We start from the raw sequence: 14,738 nt of genomic DNA, 5'->3' as shown, positions 1-14,738 counted from the left end.
GTTGCAGATACCACTTAGGAAAAAGAGCTTCTCTTATCTCCTTGTGTGGAACCCTGATCATTTCCCAGAAGTTCAAAGCATGGTCCTTCCACGAAGCATTGTATTATTTACCTGGCTGTGTTCAGTCTTAGTTGTGGCACATGGCATCTTCATTGTGTCATTGCGAGATCTTTCACTTCAGCATACTGACTCTCTGGTCGTGCCACACGGGCTGTGGAACGTGCGGGTTCAGTAGTTGGCAGTGCCTGGGCTTAGTTGCTCTGTGGCATGTAGGATCTTAGTTCTCTGACCAGGGATCAAACCCACATCCCCTGTATTGCCAGGCGGATTTTCAACCACTGGACCACCAGGGGAGTCTCCATCATCTGAGTTTTTAAAGCTCTGCAAGTGACTCTGATGCCCCAGCCAGGGTTGAAAACCATTGCCCTATAGGTACAGACTGAGGCAGGCAGTAATTCTCTCTGCCTCTAAAGGACAGCCTTCCCTTCTGACCCAGATTCAGGCTACCTAAGCATGGACTGAGGCCAGAGACTGGGATTCTCCTCTTTGTTGTCATGTCTTAGGTGGTTTAGGGTAACCACACTGTCACAGAATCAGGTGTCCTTTAAACATCCCAGTGACTGGATGTGTCAGGTTACACCGAGTGGGGTCACGGTGTCTGAGCAGAGTCCCAGCAGAGTGTTCCCCGACCTGATGTGACATGTAATGCTTACACTGTGGGCGGAATTCTGGGAACATCAGGGACGGAACAAGGAAGAGTTTGCTCAGATCTGTGTCAGGGGCAGAACTCCTCAGAATGAGGCCTCTAGGGACCTCCTGTTCTCCTGTCAGCATTCTGAATGTCCCTCTCTTTATTCCTCTTGCTCCCAAACATTCTAACTGTTCTCTGCTAAGGCCTTTTCCTTTAGTCTCTTAGTAAGTTTCTTTCTTTTACCCCCAGATAAATCCCCTAAATAAGCACTTGGGTCTTTTTCATGTAAAGAATTGAACTGCTGATCTAAATGAAATAAGACTGTGGGAGAAAATTACAAACATGGGAGAATTACAAACATTCCAGAAATTTCAGAGGTCCCCGTGACCATCACCCCTTGTGCAGAGTTCTGGATTCTCTATCAGATAATCCCCAGAAACTCCAGTGTGCACTTTCCTCTTGTTCCTGCAAGTCTCCTTTTAGAACTTGCCATTCTCTAGATCTTGCGGTAATGACAGCTCTCATTTACTGTGTAGCTGCTAAGTGGCAGGAACTGGGCTAAGTTCCCCACATACGTTATGGATTTTTTAAATCACAGTAACCCAGTTTTGGTCATTGCTATCACCATTTTACAGGTAAGAAAACTGAGGCTCAAGACATTTCAAAGTCACTTGCCCAAGATCACACAACTAGGATGTCACTTTACTAACAGCCCACGATATAGACATAGACCTGAAGAAACAATGACCGTCATCTCAAATGTTTTTTGAGCATGAGATGGAGTATAAAGTTGGAAATAAGATCAGAAGAGACGGTGAAATTATTGGTCATTCAGGGGACCCCAAGTCTCTGCTCTTCATTAGAAGGGCAGCCCCCCCCCCCCCGCCTCGTCCCCCGGGGAAGATGGTAGGAATGCTATCCTCTGTCTCATCCCCTTTTCAGGATCCTGAAGCTTTCATAAAACAGCATCGTAGTCATCATGGCTTTCTCACCTGCCTGCTGCTAGCACAGAATGAAGTAAAGCTGTGAAGCCTTTGGACAAATACCCATTCTGTCTTAGCCAGATGGAATTAGGGGGAGCAGGTGGTGGGGACCCAGGCTGTGTAGGTAGTGAGTTCTCACTCTGGGGCACTGTTTACTCTCGGGAGATTTCTTCTTTTTACAGCTGATGTCAATGTTTAAAACTGAAGCTGTATGCAAGTGACTTGGTTTTTAAACCAGAATTACAGTACTTTGAAAAAAAAGTTAGCATTCTCATTTGGCACCCTGTTGAAAGATCTTGGATTTGTTTGCTTGTTGGTTGGTGTCCTGGAGCTCTGCACTGTGGTCATGAGTGAAGGAGGAGGGGACAGAACTCATTGTGCGCCTACTGTGTGAGCCAGCATTTGTTCTTTGAGGGCCTACTAAGTGCTGGGTACTGAGGTGAATAATCCGGGGACTTTGCCCTCCAGGAGCTCACACTCCAGTCCAGGAGATGGTCCGGGGTAAGTGCTGTGATGGAATCTATGGACATACAGGAGAGGAGCACCCGGCCCTGTCAGAGTGCTTGCTCTGGAGACGCAAGGTCTCAGTTGAGTCCCCCAGAAAATCTGGGGGCCGTATATAAGGAGTGAAAATAGAAGAGCCTGCATGGGCAGAAGCCCAGAGGAAAGAGAAAATGTGGCATGTCTGACTGATGACCCGCCTTGAGTGCGCTCAGTCTGTGGTCCTTGAGGGAGGATGTGCGGAAAGAGGCTCAGAAGGGAGGAGCCTTGGTCACAGGATTCAGACTGCAGCTGGATTTGGTTTCCTGTGACGCACTTTACGTTACCTTGCGTCCAGCCGGGTTTGGGGCCCAGTCCTTCTACCCCCGCCTCCTCACTCTTGCCTCTGAGGGTCAAAGGTGGCGGCTCACCGCCCAGGAACTGTCCCTAGATGCAGCCCAGGGAGCGCCAAGTTCCTCTTGTCTGGCCTCTCCTAGCAGCTCCGGTGTGGTCCAGGCCTCTCCCAGCCTGAATGGTGGGAAGGGTTTTCATTTTAGAGAAGCAAGAGCAGAGATAACACGAGGCTAATCTGTGGCTCATAGTGTGTCATCCAGGACCACTCTCGAGAGCACTGGCCCGGCTTCTAGTCCCAACCCCGCCACTCACTGTTTGAGTGAGGCTGTCATGCCAGTCTCCATTCTTTTCAGTTTTGTTCTTGTTTTGTTTTTGTCTTTTGCGAGGTAGTGAGGGGGTTGGTTTCTTTAATTGAAGTATAGTTGATTTAAAATGTTATGTTAGTTTCTGGTATACAGCAAAGTAATTCAGTTTTATATATATATATATATACACACACACATAAATACATATCTTTTTTCATATTCTTTTCCATTGTGGTTTACTACAGGATATTGAATATAGTTCCCTGTGCTATTCCTTTTTCTTTTTTTTCAGTTATTTATTGATAAAGGGGATTGACCAAGGTCAGCTGTAGTAAACATGGGCATTCGTGGGACTTCCCTGGCAGTCCAGTGGTTAAGACTAAGCTTCTACTGCAGGGAGTGTGGATTTGATCCCTGATCAGGGATCTAAGACCCCACATGCCGTGCCATGTGACCAAAAAGAAGAAAATAGGCGTGCGTGCCATCCCCCCGCCCTTGTCTTCTGTGACAAAGCCAGTGACAAAGCTTCATAGCTCCCTTTTCTGTGTACCTCAAAACCTACACTCCTGTTTGCCTCATTCTTCCCAAACAACACTTTTTTCTGCCAAAACAAGACAAGGCCTCGCATCCTTCTCAACGTAATCCTGCAACCATGGAAGTGATTATGCGGCTTGAGTCTTCTGATTCAACAATTGTCCAGTTCTGACGAGTCTCAGAAACTGAAGCAGATGGCCTGCTCACCAGGATTTGCTCCGGCACCCGTCCCAGGAGCAAGGGCATGGCTTGAAATAAGGGGTCCTGGGTACAAGATTTCACCAAGGGGCCCCTTTGCCCCAAAAGTCAGCAGCCCAATAGGCAGGGGCTGCGTCGTCATCATACCCAGCAAAGAGACAAAAGAGCTGCAGGCTGCACCCTGCTGTGGCCCCGTCTCCGTCTCTGAGGCAGCACAGAGAATTGTTCTTCTTCAGTCGCTCAGTTATATCCGACTCTTGGCGACCCCATGGACTCCAGCACGCCAGGCTTCGCTGTCCTTCACCATCTCCTGGAGCTTGCTCAAACTCATGCCCATTGAGTCAGTGATGCCATCCAACCATCTCATCCTCTGTCATCCTCTCCTCCTGCCTTCAACCTTTCCCAGCATCAGGGTCTTTTCCAATGAGTCGGCTCTTCGCATCAGGTGGTCAAAGTATCGGAGCTTCAGCTTCAGCATCAGTCCTTCCAATGAATATTCAGGGTTGATTTCCTTTAGCATTGACTGGCTTGGTCTCCTTGCTGTCCGAGGGACTCTCAAGAGTCTTTTCCAGTGCCATAGCTCAAAAGCATCAATTCTTGGGCACTCAACCTTCTTTATGATCCAGCTCTCACATCCATACATGACTACTGGAAAAACCATAGCTTTGACTAGACGGACCTTTGTCAGTAATATCTCTGCTTTTTAATACACTGTCTAGGTTGGTCATAGCTTTTCTTCCAAGGAGCAAGCATCTTTTAATTGCATGGCTGCCGTCAGTGTCCACAATAATCTTGGAGCCCAAGAAAATAAAGTCTCTCACTGTTTCCCCATCTGTTTGCCATGAAGTGATGGGACCAGATGCCGTGATCTTAGATTTTGGAATGTTGATCCTTAAGCCATCTTTTTCACTCTCCTCTTTCACCTTCATCAAGAGGATCTTGAGTTCCTCTTCACATTCTGCTGTAAGGGTTGGTGTCATCTCCGTATCTGAGGTTACTGATATTAGCCCTCAGCAAACTAAGCAGCAGACCTGCAGCTCCTTTCAAGCAGGTTTCCTGATATTAGCAGGTGTAGAATATAGGAGGCCTGCAAGCTTTCTGGTAATCTTAGTGGAGGGAAAGAAGGAGTTTGAGAGGATAGAGAGAGGATTTCTTTGCCAGTCCTGAGTAGAAACTTGCAGAAGCTGCCCTCAGTCTCTGATCCCCTTCCATTCAAAGTGATTGTGCTTCAGAAGAAAAGTCCTGAACGGTGGGAGGGCCAGAGGACTGAGGTAGGGACACCAGAAGAGGCACAGGGAGGCAGGCGGGAGTGCCCGCACCCACGGAACACAGTGAGCTTTGCCCCCTGAAAGGCGCCTTCCCTGAGAGCCCAGGACTCCATCCAAACCCCACCAGCTGCAACCACCGGCGTCTCCTGCTGGGGGGCAAGCTGGAGAACTTCATTCCTCCACGGTGGCCCAGTGGTGCCCTGCTTATTAATGGTAAAATCAGATCCCACAACAGTGTACCCAACACGCCTAACACTTCACTAAATCACAGAAGGCAGCATGCGTGTGACTGTGGGGATTGCAGACAGACCCAGGAGAGCCGCAGAAGACATCAGTCACCTTCACACAGTGCCCTGTGATGGAGGGCACATCTTGGCTCTCTGTGACAAGCAGAGGAGAAAGTCTCCCTGACCCAGGACAGCTCTTCCCGCAAAGAGCACTTTGAGGCGATGGAGTGGAAGATGCAGGATAAGGACAAATGGTGGCTAATTAAATGCAGAAGGCGGAAAAGATATCTTAGCAGAGCTGGCTGGTGCCCATCCAACACAGCCAGTATAACCGAGCCATTCCCCAGAGTACTGGCCTCTTTTCCCCGCCTCAAAAGGCTCTTTCTTCTGCCTGCTTTTGTCTCCCTTGTAGTTCATATGGCATCACAGGTGTACAGCCTTGGCCTCAAAGGAGCCATTGTGACCTTATCCCGTCTGGGATCTGTTGAGTGAAGGCAGAGGCAGCCCTCCTAGTTGCGTGGCGCCATCACGCTCACAGGGGAAGGCACTGAACAGTCTTGGGAAAGTGACTTGAGATCCAGCCAGGCTGTGTTTGGGTGCCTCGCTTGCACTCCATAACACAGCTACCCATTCCTTTGGTGAGCTTAAAGATGAAAAACAAGGAAGAAATTGCTATCATTACACTCAAGGTTCACCTCCTGGAATTCAGACCCAGCCCGGTGTTCCTTCCTGTCTCGGCAGAGCGGTGTCCTTGACGACGCAGTTAGAACTGTCTGCAGGAACAGCAGTGTCTGGCATTGATGGCATTCCGTGGAGCAGGCTGGGGCTGGTCTCCCCGGTGAGCGGCAGCTGGACCAACACAGCTCCCCCCAACCCCTGCCTGCCCCCTGGGTGAGCAGCCTGTGTCAGGCCCATCCCCGCCCTCAGCCACCTGTGTTTGCAGCTTCAACTTTCCATCTCCTGCCCCTTGCCTGCCCCTCCTGCACAGCTAGGCTCCCACAAGACAAAGAAGAGAACTGGGAGTGGGTTGCAGTGCTTTTTAAATTGCCATTTGGGGGCAGCTGGTTCCCCTATGTGCTGTGAGGGTAGAGATCCCGGCCAAGCTAACCCTGGAACACAGGAGGACGCAAAGCCACATGGCTTTCTTCCCAGGAGGACTTATCAGAGCCTTCATGACTCTAAAGTGCAGTCTGAATCTTATAAAGGGAGTTTAGTAGGCAGCGTTGCCCAAAAGTTTTGTGCCCCAAGGAATACCTCATAGTATCTCCCAGGACAAAGATTCCACACCCACAGTGTAGGGAGTACCAGCTTAGCATTGCACAGTCTGAGCTTTGGGGTCAAGCTTAAGATCAAGTCTTGCCACTTACTGTTAAACCTTGGGCAAGTTACCTAACTTCTCTGAGTTGCAATTCCCATCTGAAAATTGCGGTGATAACACTGTCCAGATATTTTGAGGACTAAGCATTGTCTTGTACATAAAGCTAATAAACACAGTGTCTGGAGCTCAAGAGGCTGTTAACATTATAGTTTAACTATCCAGCCAGATCACCCAGAATAAGTTTATCTACTACCCTAGATTCCACGTGCACACAGCTAACTCCCAGCCCCGGGCATCCAGCACAGAGTACCCTCTGCTCCACACCACACTGCTGGCCTCCTGCTTCAGGCTGCAGACATAACACCTTCCTCCCCTCTCCTGGCCACTCTTCTTTGTTGCCCAAACCAGAAGTCTAGGAGCCATGAAAGATCCTCAGCCACTCTTCCATGGAGTCAGTCATCAAGTGACATCAATGCCACTTCTTATTAAGGGGATTCCAGGTTATCAAATTCTTCTCTCCATTCCCACAGCTCCAATCCAGACTGCATCTGGGCCCGGCCCACAGTCAGGTTAGATTATTTGCCATTCCTACTGGCAGGAAATATTTCTTTCAGTCCACCCCGTAAACTTTTGTTTATCCTTGAAGTTCCAGCTAAGGGGTCACACCTTCCAAAGTCCCTCTGCTAACGCTTTGCTCTCCCTCCAGCCAGTCCCAGTATTTTCAAAAGTTAAGTCCCCACGCCATCAAGCTCTTGGGCAGGAGATACTTTTTTTTTTTTTTTCATCTTTAAAGCCCTTGGCACAGTACCTGGCACTTAGTAGGACCGTCAATAAATATTTGTTGAATTAAATTTACTCAAATTTTCCAAAAAGTTGCCTTCTTCCTTTGAGTGATTTGGCGATTATTTTTCCAGAGGTATAGCCAGCTTTTCAAAGATTTCCTTGGATGTTTCCTCAACTGATGACAGCTGCCGTTTATTTGGCCTCTGCTGTGTATCAGGTTCTCTAGCAAGTGCTTTATGTCTGTAACTCATCTGTGAGCTGACTTCTAGAGTGTTCCCATTCCACAGATGAGTACTGTGAGGTTCAGCTAGCCAGTCAATAACCAAGGTAGGGTTCACACCCAGAACTGCCTCTTTCACTCCATATCCATGTTCTACCCTTCATTTAGGAACTGAGACGTCGTTGTTGTTCAGTCGCTAAGTAGTGTCTGACTCTTTGTGACCCCATGGACTGCAGCACGCCAGGCTTCCCTGGCCTTCACTATTTCCCAGTTTGTTCAGACTCACGTCCGTCGAGTCAGTGATGCCATCTGATCCTCTCTTCCTCTGCTGCCCCCCTTCTCCTCCTGCCCCCTGACTTTCCCAGCATCCAGGTCTTTTCCAGTGAGTCAGCTTTTCACCCAAGTATTGGAGCTTCAGCATCAGTCCTTCAGTGAATATTCAGGATTGATTTTCTTTAGGATTGACTGGTTTGAACTCCTTGCTGTCCAAGGGATTCTCAAAAGTCTTCTCCAGCACCACAGTTTGAAAGCATCAATTCTTCAGTGCTCAGCCTTCATGAGATCTACTTATATTCTTATCTATGGTCATCTAGATTTTTAAGAATTACAGTCTTAGTACAGATTTGATCTGCACTTTCCACTGAGGAAAAGAGGCGTGGATTTTTCCTTAGATTGAATTCCCTTAAGGATAATATCCATTTTTATTTGTACCCATCCTACACCAGTATTTTTCTAAACAGCCCAGGATTAAAGAGAGTAAATACCACCTTAATAGCTAAGTCCCTATGCTATGAGCTCTGCCCATGATTCTCTGAATGTGTATTACCTTTACACTACATTTTCTCACTTAAGAGGAAAATGAGATTACTTCTTTAAGAAGCATTCTCAAGCACTATTTTGGTCCCAGACACTGCTAAACACTGAGTTAAGACTAAAAGTTCTCTGCCTTCCATAAGCTCACAGTCGAATAAGGAGACAACATATATTCTGACTGTAAAACTCAGTGATAAATAAAAAGAACCCTGAACTGAGTCTAAAAGACTTGGATTCGAATCCAAATTCATATCTGCACTCCAAAATTCAGAAAGTTCTGAAAATCAACAGTTCTGGTTTTTTTTCATAACTCTTGGAGGCAAAAGCTGATCTAAAGTGAAATTTTTATATAGCCACTATTCAATCCACTTAATGTGCATATTCCTATATTTTGCTGCAGAAACGACGTCTTTTGGGAGTGCTGCCCATCCCCCAGGGAGGGTTGCAGATAACACATGAGCCTGAGCTCTGGAAGATGTATAGCCCCAGAAGCTGGAAAAGGAATGTGAACTTACGCCTTATTGTGATAGGTTAAAGAAAATGTTTGAAAAAACTTCATAAGGTAGCAAGCAATGAACTTGTGTAAGATGGTCTTAAATGGTATAGACAGTCACACTGTCCATGTAATGGGAGCACAGAGAGCAGAGTAAGTGATTTTTATTGCTGCAGAGTCTAAGAAGAGGGTCAAAGGAAGTAAAATTTCATCCAGGTATTAAAGGGTGAGTTGAATTTCTCACTTCACAGAGAAGCTGTGGAAAAAGGAATCCTGGGCTGAGGGAGGAACATGTAGAAAATGTAGAAGAAAAAAAAATGTCTTTAAGTAGCTTGAGTGCACGGACTCTGTCAGCTTACAGAAAAACTCTGATTATATGTCGCAATGCAAGAGAGGAGCAGTGTGGATAATACAAAGGGGCAACCAGGCCGCAATCCATTTGCTCTGGGCAGGATTTTTCTCTGGAATGCAGACTTGTGCGTGGGTTCCAGGCTAAGGCCTTCCTGCTTATCCTGGGGGTGGGAGGCTGGCCCCCTTCATCTCCCCAGGCAAGGACTGAGGACGCCCACCACTCCAAACTGGTGCTCCTCTTACAGCCTCCTCTGCCTGGTCTGGGGTCAGCCCTTCACCAGCTGGCTTCTCTAGTATCACATTGCCAGGTTCAATTCAAATCAGCCACTTACTACTTCGGGGGGCCTTTAAAAAGTTATCTACCTCTTTGGTGCCTTTGTTCCTTGGCTATACAATCAGAATAATAGTATGAAAACTCGCATGGAAAGCACTTAGCTGAGCGCCTGGCTGGAGCGCACTCGAACAATAGTTATTATTGTTACAAGGACTCTCCCTCCTCCAGATATGTATAAATACATACATTTCTTAATACTTTACCTACAAGGGGGGGGGGGGTGGTGGGAAAGCCCTTTCTTTTTTCTCTGCCCTGGTCATCAACTTCTTCCTAGTTAACCATTTTCTGTAGAGAGTGTTTGTACATTATTTTGATTGTTTGCAGCGGTTTTTCAGTCATGGTAATAACCATCTGGTGATATCCATGTGTAGAGTCGTCTCTCATGTTGTTGGAAGAGGGTGTTCGCTATGACCCGTGTGTTCTCTTTGGCAAAACTCTGTTAGCCTTTGCCCTGCTTCATTCTGTACTCCAAGGCCAAATTTACCTGTTACTCCAGGTATCTCTTGATTTCCTACTTTTGCATTCGAGTCCCTTATAATGAAAAGGACACCTTTTTTGGAGTGCTAGTTCTGGACACTCTTGTAGGTCTTCATAGAACCATTCAGCTTCAACTTCTTCAGCATTACTGGTTGGGGCATAGACTTGGATTACTGTGATATTGAATGGTTTGCCTTGGAAGCGAACAGAGATGATTCTGTCATTTTTGAGATTGCATCCAAGTACTGCATTTCAGGCTCTTTTGTTGACTATGAGGGCTACTCCATTTCTTCTAAGGTATTCTTGTCCACAGTAGTAGATATAATGGTCATCTGAGTTAAATTCACCCATGCCAGTCCACTTTAGTTCACTGATTCCTAAAATGTCGATGTTAACTCTTGCCATCTCTTGTTTGCCCACTTCCAATTTGCCTTGATTCATGGACCTAACATTCCAGGTTCCTATGCAATATTGCTCTTTACATCATTGGACTTTACTTCCATCACCAATCACATCCACAACTGGTTGTTGTTTTTGCTTTGGCTCCATCTCTTCATTCTTTCTGGAGTTATTTCTCCACTGTTCTCCAGTAGTATATTGGGCACATACTGACCTGGGGAGTTCACCTTTCAGTGTCCTAACTTTTTGCCTTTTCATACTGTTCATGGGGTTCTCCAGGCAAGAATACTGAAGTGGTTTGCCATTCCTTTCTCCAGTGGACCACATTTTGTCAGAATGCTCCACCATGACCCATCTGTCTTGGGTGGCCCTACACAGCATGGCTTATAGTTTCATTGAGTGAGACAAGGCTGTGGTCCATGTGAAGAGTTTGATTAGTTTTCTGTGACTGTGGTTTTCATTCTGTCTGTCCTCTGATGGAGAAAGATAAGAGGCTTATGGAAGCTTCCTGATTGGAGAGACTGACTGAGGGTAAAACTGGGTCTTGTTCTGATGAGCGGGGCTATGTTCCCTCCCTGTTGTTCGAACTGAGGCCAAACTATGATGGAGGTAATGAAGATAATGGCAAGCTCCTTCAAAAGGTCCCATGCACACACTGCTGCACACAGTGCCCCCAACCCTGCAGCAGGCCACCGCCGACCCATGATGGATCATGGATCATCGTGGACCATTGTGGATGATCATCGTGGATGATTGTTGGATCATCAATAAAGCAAGAGAGTTCCAGAAAAACATCTACTTCTGCTTTATTGACTACGCCAAAGCCTTTGACTATGTGGATCACAACAAACTGTGGAAAATTCTTAAAGAGATGAGAATACCAGACCACCTGACCTGCCTCCTGAGAAATCTGTATGCAGGTCAAGAAGCAACAGGTAGAACTGGACATGGAACAACAGACTGGTTCCAGGTCAGGAAAGGAGTACATCAAGGCTCTATATTGTCACCCTGCTTATTTAACTTCTATACAGAATTCATCATGCGAAATGCTAGGCTGGATGAAACACAAGCTGGAATCAAGATTGCCGGGAGAAATATCAATAACCTCAGATACGCAGATGACACTACCCTTATGGCAGAAAGTGAAGAAGAACTAAAAAGCCTCTTGATGAGAGTGAAAGAGGAGAGTGAAAAGGTTGGCTTAAAGCTCAACATTCAGAAAACTAAGATCATGGCATCTGGTCCCATCACTTCATGGCAAATAGATGGGGAAACAGTGGAAACAGTGGCTGACTTTATTTTTCTGGGCTCCAAAATCACTGCAGATGCTGACTACAGCCATGAAATTAAAAAATGCTTACTCCTTGGAAGAAAAGCTATGACCAACCTAGATGGCATATTAAAAAGCAGAGACATTACTTTGCCAACAAAGGTCCGTCTAGTCAAAGCTATGGTTTTTCCAGTAGTCATGTATGGATGTGAGAGTTGGACTATACAGAAAGCTGAGTGCCGAAGAACTGATGCTTTTGAACTGTGGTATTGAAGAAGACTCTTTTTTTTTTTTTTTTTGGAGAAGACTCTTGAGAGTCCCTTGGACTGCAAGGAGATCCAATAAGTCAATCCTAAAGGAAATGAGTCCTGAATATTCATTAGAAGAACTGATGCTGAAGCTGAAACTCCAATACTTTGGCCACCTGATGCAAAGAACTGACTCATTTGAAAAGACCCTGTTGCTGGGAGAGATTGAAGGCGGGAGGAGAAGGGGATGACAGAGAATGAGATGGGTAGATGGTATCACCGATTCAATAGACGTGTTTGAGTAAGCTCCAGGAGTTGGGGATGGACAGGGAAACCTGGCGTGCTGTAGTCCATGGGGTCGCAAAGAGTCAACGTGACTGAGGGCTGAACTGAGCAGTCGTGGTAAAGCGCATCCTCCCTTGTGTGTGTGCTGTGCTCAGTCGTGTCTGACTCTTTGTGACCCCATGGACTGTACCCCACCAGGCTCCTCTGTCCATGGAATTCGCCAGGCCAGAATACTGGAGTGAGTAGCTTTTCCTTTCTGCAGGGGATCTTCCCGACCCAAGGATCGAACCCAGGTCTCCCACATTGCAGGAAGATTCTTTACCAGCTGAGCCACAAGGGAAGCCCAAGAATACTGGAGTGGGCAGCCTATCCCTTCTCCAGGGGATCTTCCAGACCCAGGAATCAAACCGGGGTCTCCTGCATTACAGGCGGATTCTTTACCAACTGAGCTCTGAGGGAAGCCCGGCCAATTCTCCTACTCTGTAAATTTCATCATTTCCAGGAGCCTTCATTTCCTGCTTGATAAATTGGGCATATTTATACTTTTGTCACAGGAATCTTGGATTATGCATTTAAGCCCTTCAGCACAGGGGCTTCCCTGGTGGCCCTGCTTCCCCTTCAGGGGCACAGGTTAGATCCCTGGTCGGGAAACTAGAGATCCTGAATACCAGCCTGACTCTGCCAGAAACAAAAGTTAAGCCCTTACCATAGGACCTGGTGTATAATAAACACCTCATAAATACCTGTCACCTTTATTACTACCAGTACAAGCCGTTTCTTGGAAATCACACTTTTATCCTTAGCGGAACCTCGGGTATAATTAAAAGGTCAGATTACAGCAGGAAGTGGGTAGAATTACATCAGCTTAGTGAAGTGACACTGTTGCCTAATGCTAAGAACCTCTGGTTGGCTGTTACATGTGCCTTCAGTAAGTAAAAATAAGGAGAATTATTACTTAACGAATATATTTGGGCAGAGAAAAGCACTGCAAACAAGAAGTCTTAGAGGTGTAGAGAAAGACAGAAAAGGATTCTCTAATAATTAAAAGTCACGAGGCTCTGTTGGTCTGTTAATGATACACTGATCAGCCCTTTCCAGTTGGAAGGTCTCCTTTTATTAAAAAAACAAAAGTAGCACGTGGGCATTGCCACTGGACAGGTTTTACCCATTAACCAACATTCCAGTGGATACAGACCGTGATGTCTAGGGTGTAGACATTATGAGCAGAGGCAGTTAGCATACAGACTTGAAATGGAAAGAGCCCTTGGAAGGGATCAAGTGCAGGTGAAGGTGATGGTGACCTCACCCCCACTTTACAAATAAAGAAATGGAAGCCTGGAGCATGGGAGAAACGTGCTCTTGGTGGCAAAGCCGTCTGAGGTGGAGTTTCACACTGAGACCAGCCGCTGTCCATCCAGCATCCTTTCTGACAGACCAGGATCCTCGTCATGAAGGGACGTCTCTCCAGGGGGCGAGCTACAGCCGCCCAGGGAGTTCTTTCCCACCTCCATGAGCCATCTCTCTTTCTCCCTCACCACGCTGCAGCTAACGGAAATGTCTTCCCTATGTGTGATGGAGCAAAAAGAAAAATTGGAGAACAAGCGAGCCATGCAAGGGTTTCCTGGTTTTTCCTTGGGGTGCCCCTTATCTGGAGATTCTGATTCAGTGGGTCAGAGCTGGGATCTGAGAATCCAGAATACTAGTATACCAGGTGAATCAAGGAAGTTTGGACAACACAGGGCTAACCCAGGCCCACAGGGATGTTAACCATTTTCTGCCCTGGAGTGGGCGGTGGGGTCAAGAGGTCACCAGGAAGGTCCACTTGCAGTTAATGAGAGTTGACCTGTATCCTGTGCAAATTCCTTCTAGCTCCTGTCTCCTAACAAAACCCTCATCCCTGGGCACACAATGGCAGCTCAAAAATGTTGCTGCCTGACCTACTTTGGGGAGATGATCTGAGCAAAAGACTCCCTGTCTAGCCTGGGTGACATGAACATCTCTCTGGCTTTGTGCTTAGACTGAAGAACCTGGAGCTGGCTGCTGTGGGCGGATCAGACGTCCATGTGAAGATGCTGGCGGCCCCTATCAATCCATCTGACATAAATATGATCCAAGGTAACCTTGGTTTCTGTGGCTTATGTTAATTGGCTTTTTTGCTTAGCCGCCACCTCGTTTTCGTTCCTCCGCAGGTGTGGGTGTGAAATTCTTGTGATTAGCGGCAGCTGTTCTCCAGATGAGGCTGTCTGCACACGGTGTGAGCCCCCTCTGGCCTCCCCCCTGCAATGTGAGGCTTTTCAAGAGTTAGGAAATTGCGGTGGGGGAGCAAACCAACCATTGTGAAGTGCCGGCAGTATGCTGGGCTCAATCCCTACTCTATCTAATCTCATAATAACCCTTGAAAGCGAGGAGTATATCCCCTTTTACAGATGAAGAAGCTCAGGCTCAGAGAGGTTGGTCAGTCACAGCTGGTCAGATCGGGCTGAGGTCCGTCTGACTCCAACCCACCCAAGCTTCATGGATGACCCTCTGTGCTCTTCTCCCTTAGGAAACTACGGCCTCCTTCCCCAGCTGCCTGCTGTTGGAGGGAACGAAGGTGTTGGGCAGGTCATAGCCGTGGGCAGCAGTGTGACCGGGGTGAAGCCAGGAGACTGGGTGATCCCAGCGAATCCTGGCTTGGGTGAGTTTCTCCAGGTGTCTCCAGCACGTG

General features: G+C 47.1%; 1 protein-coding gene across 3 annotated transcripts in view; it reads left to right on the top strand.

The window, feature by feature from the left end:
* MECR (mitochondrial trans-2-enoyl-CoA reductase) overlaps positions 1 to 14,738 on the top strand; it is a 38,862-nt gene that overhangs the window by 2,093 nt on the left and 22,031 nt on the right. For 2 of the 3 annotated variants that reach the window (XM_020869239.2, XM_020869240.2), the window contains exons 2-3: positions 14,049 to 14,146; positions 14,577 to 14,708. In XM_020869239.2, the coding sequence (XP_020724898.1) occupies positions 14,049 to 14,146; positions 14,577 to 14,708 (230 nt within the window). Of the gene's footprint in view, positions 1 to 5,832; positions 5,932 to 14,048; positions 14,147 to 14,576; positions 14,709 to 14,738 lie in introns of those variants that run through there. The other variant, XM_020869243.2, reaches the window with a different exon arrangement.

This window comes from Odocoileus virginianus, chromosome 30, assembly GCF_023699985.2.
Source record: "Odocoileus virginianus isolate 20LAN1187 ecotype Illinois chromosome 30, Ovbor_1.2, whole genome shotgun sequence".
NCBI classification, from domain to species: Eukaryota; Metazoa; Chordata; class Mammalia; order Artiodactyla; family Cervidae; genus Odocoileus; species Odocoileus virginianus.
This window is presented reverse-complemented; position numbering and strand designations above follow the sequence as displayed.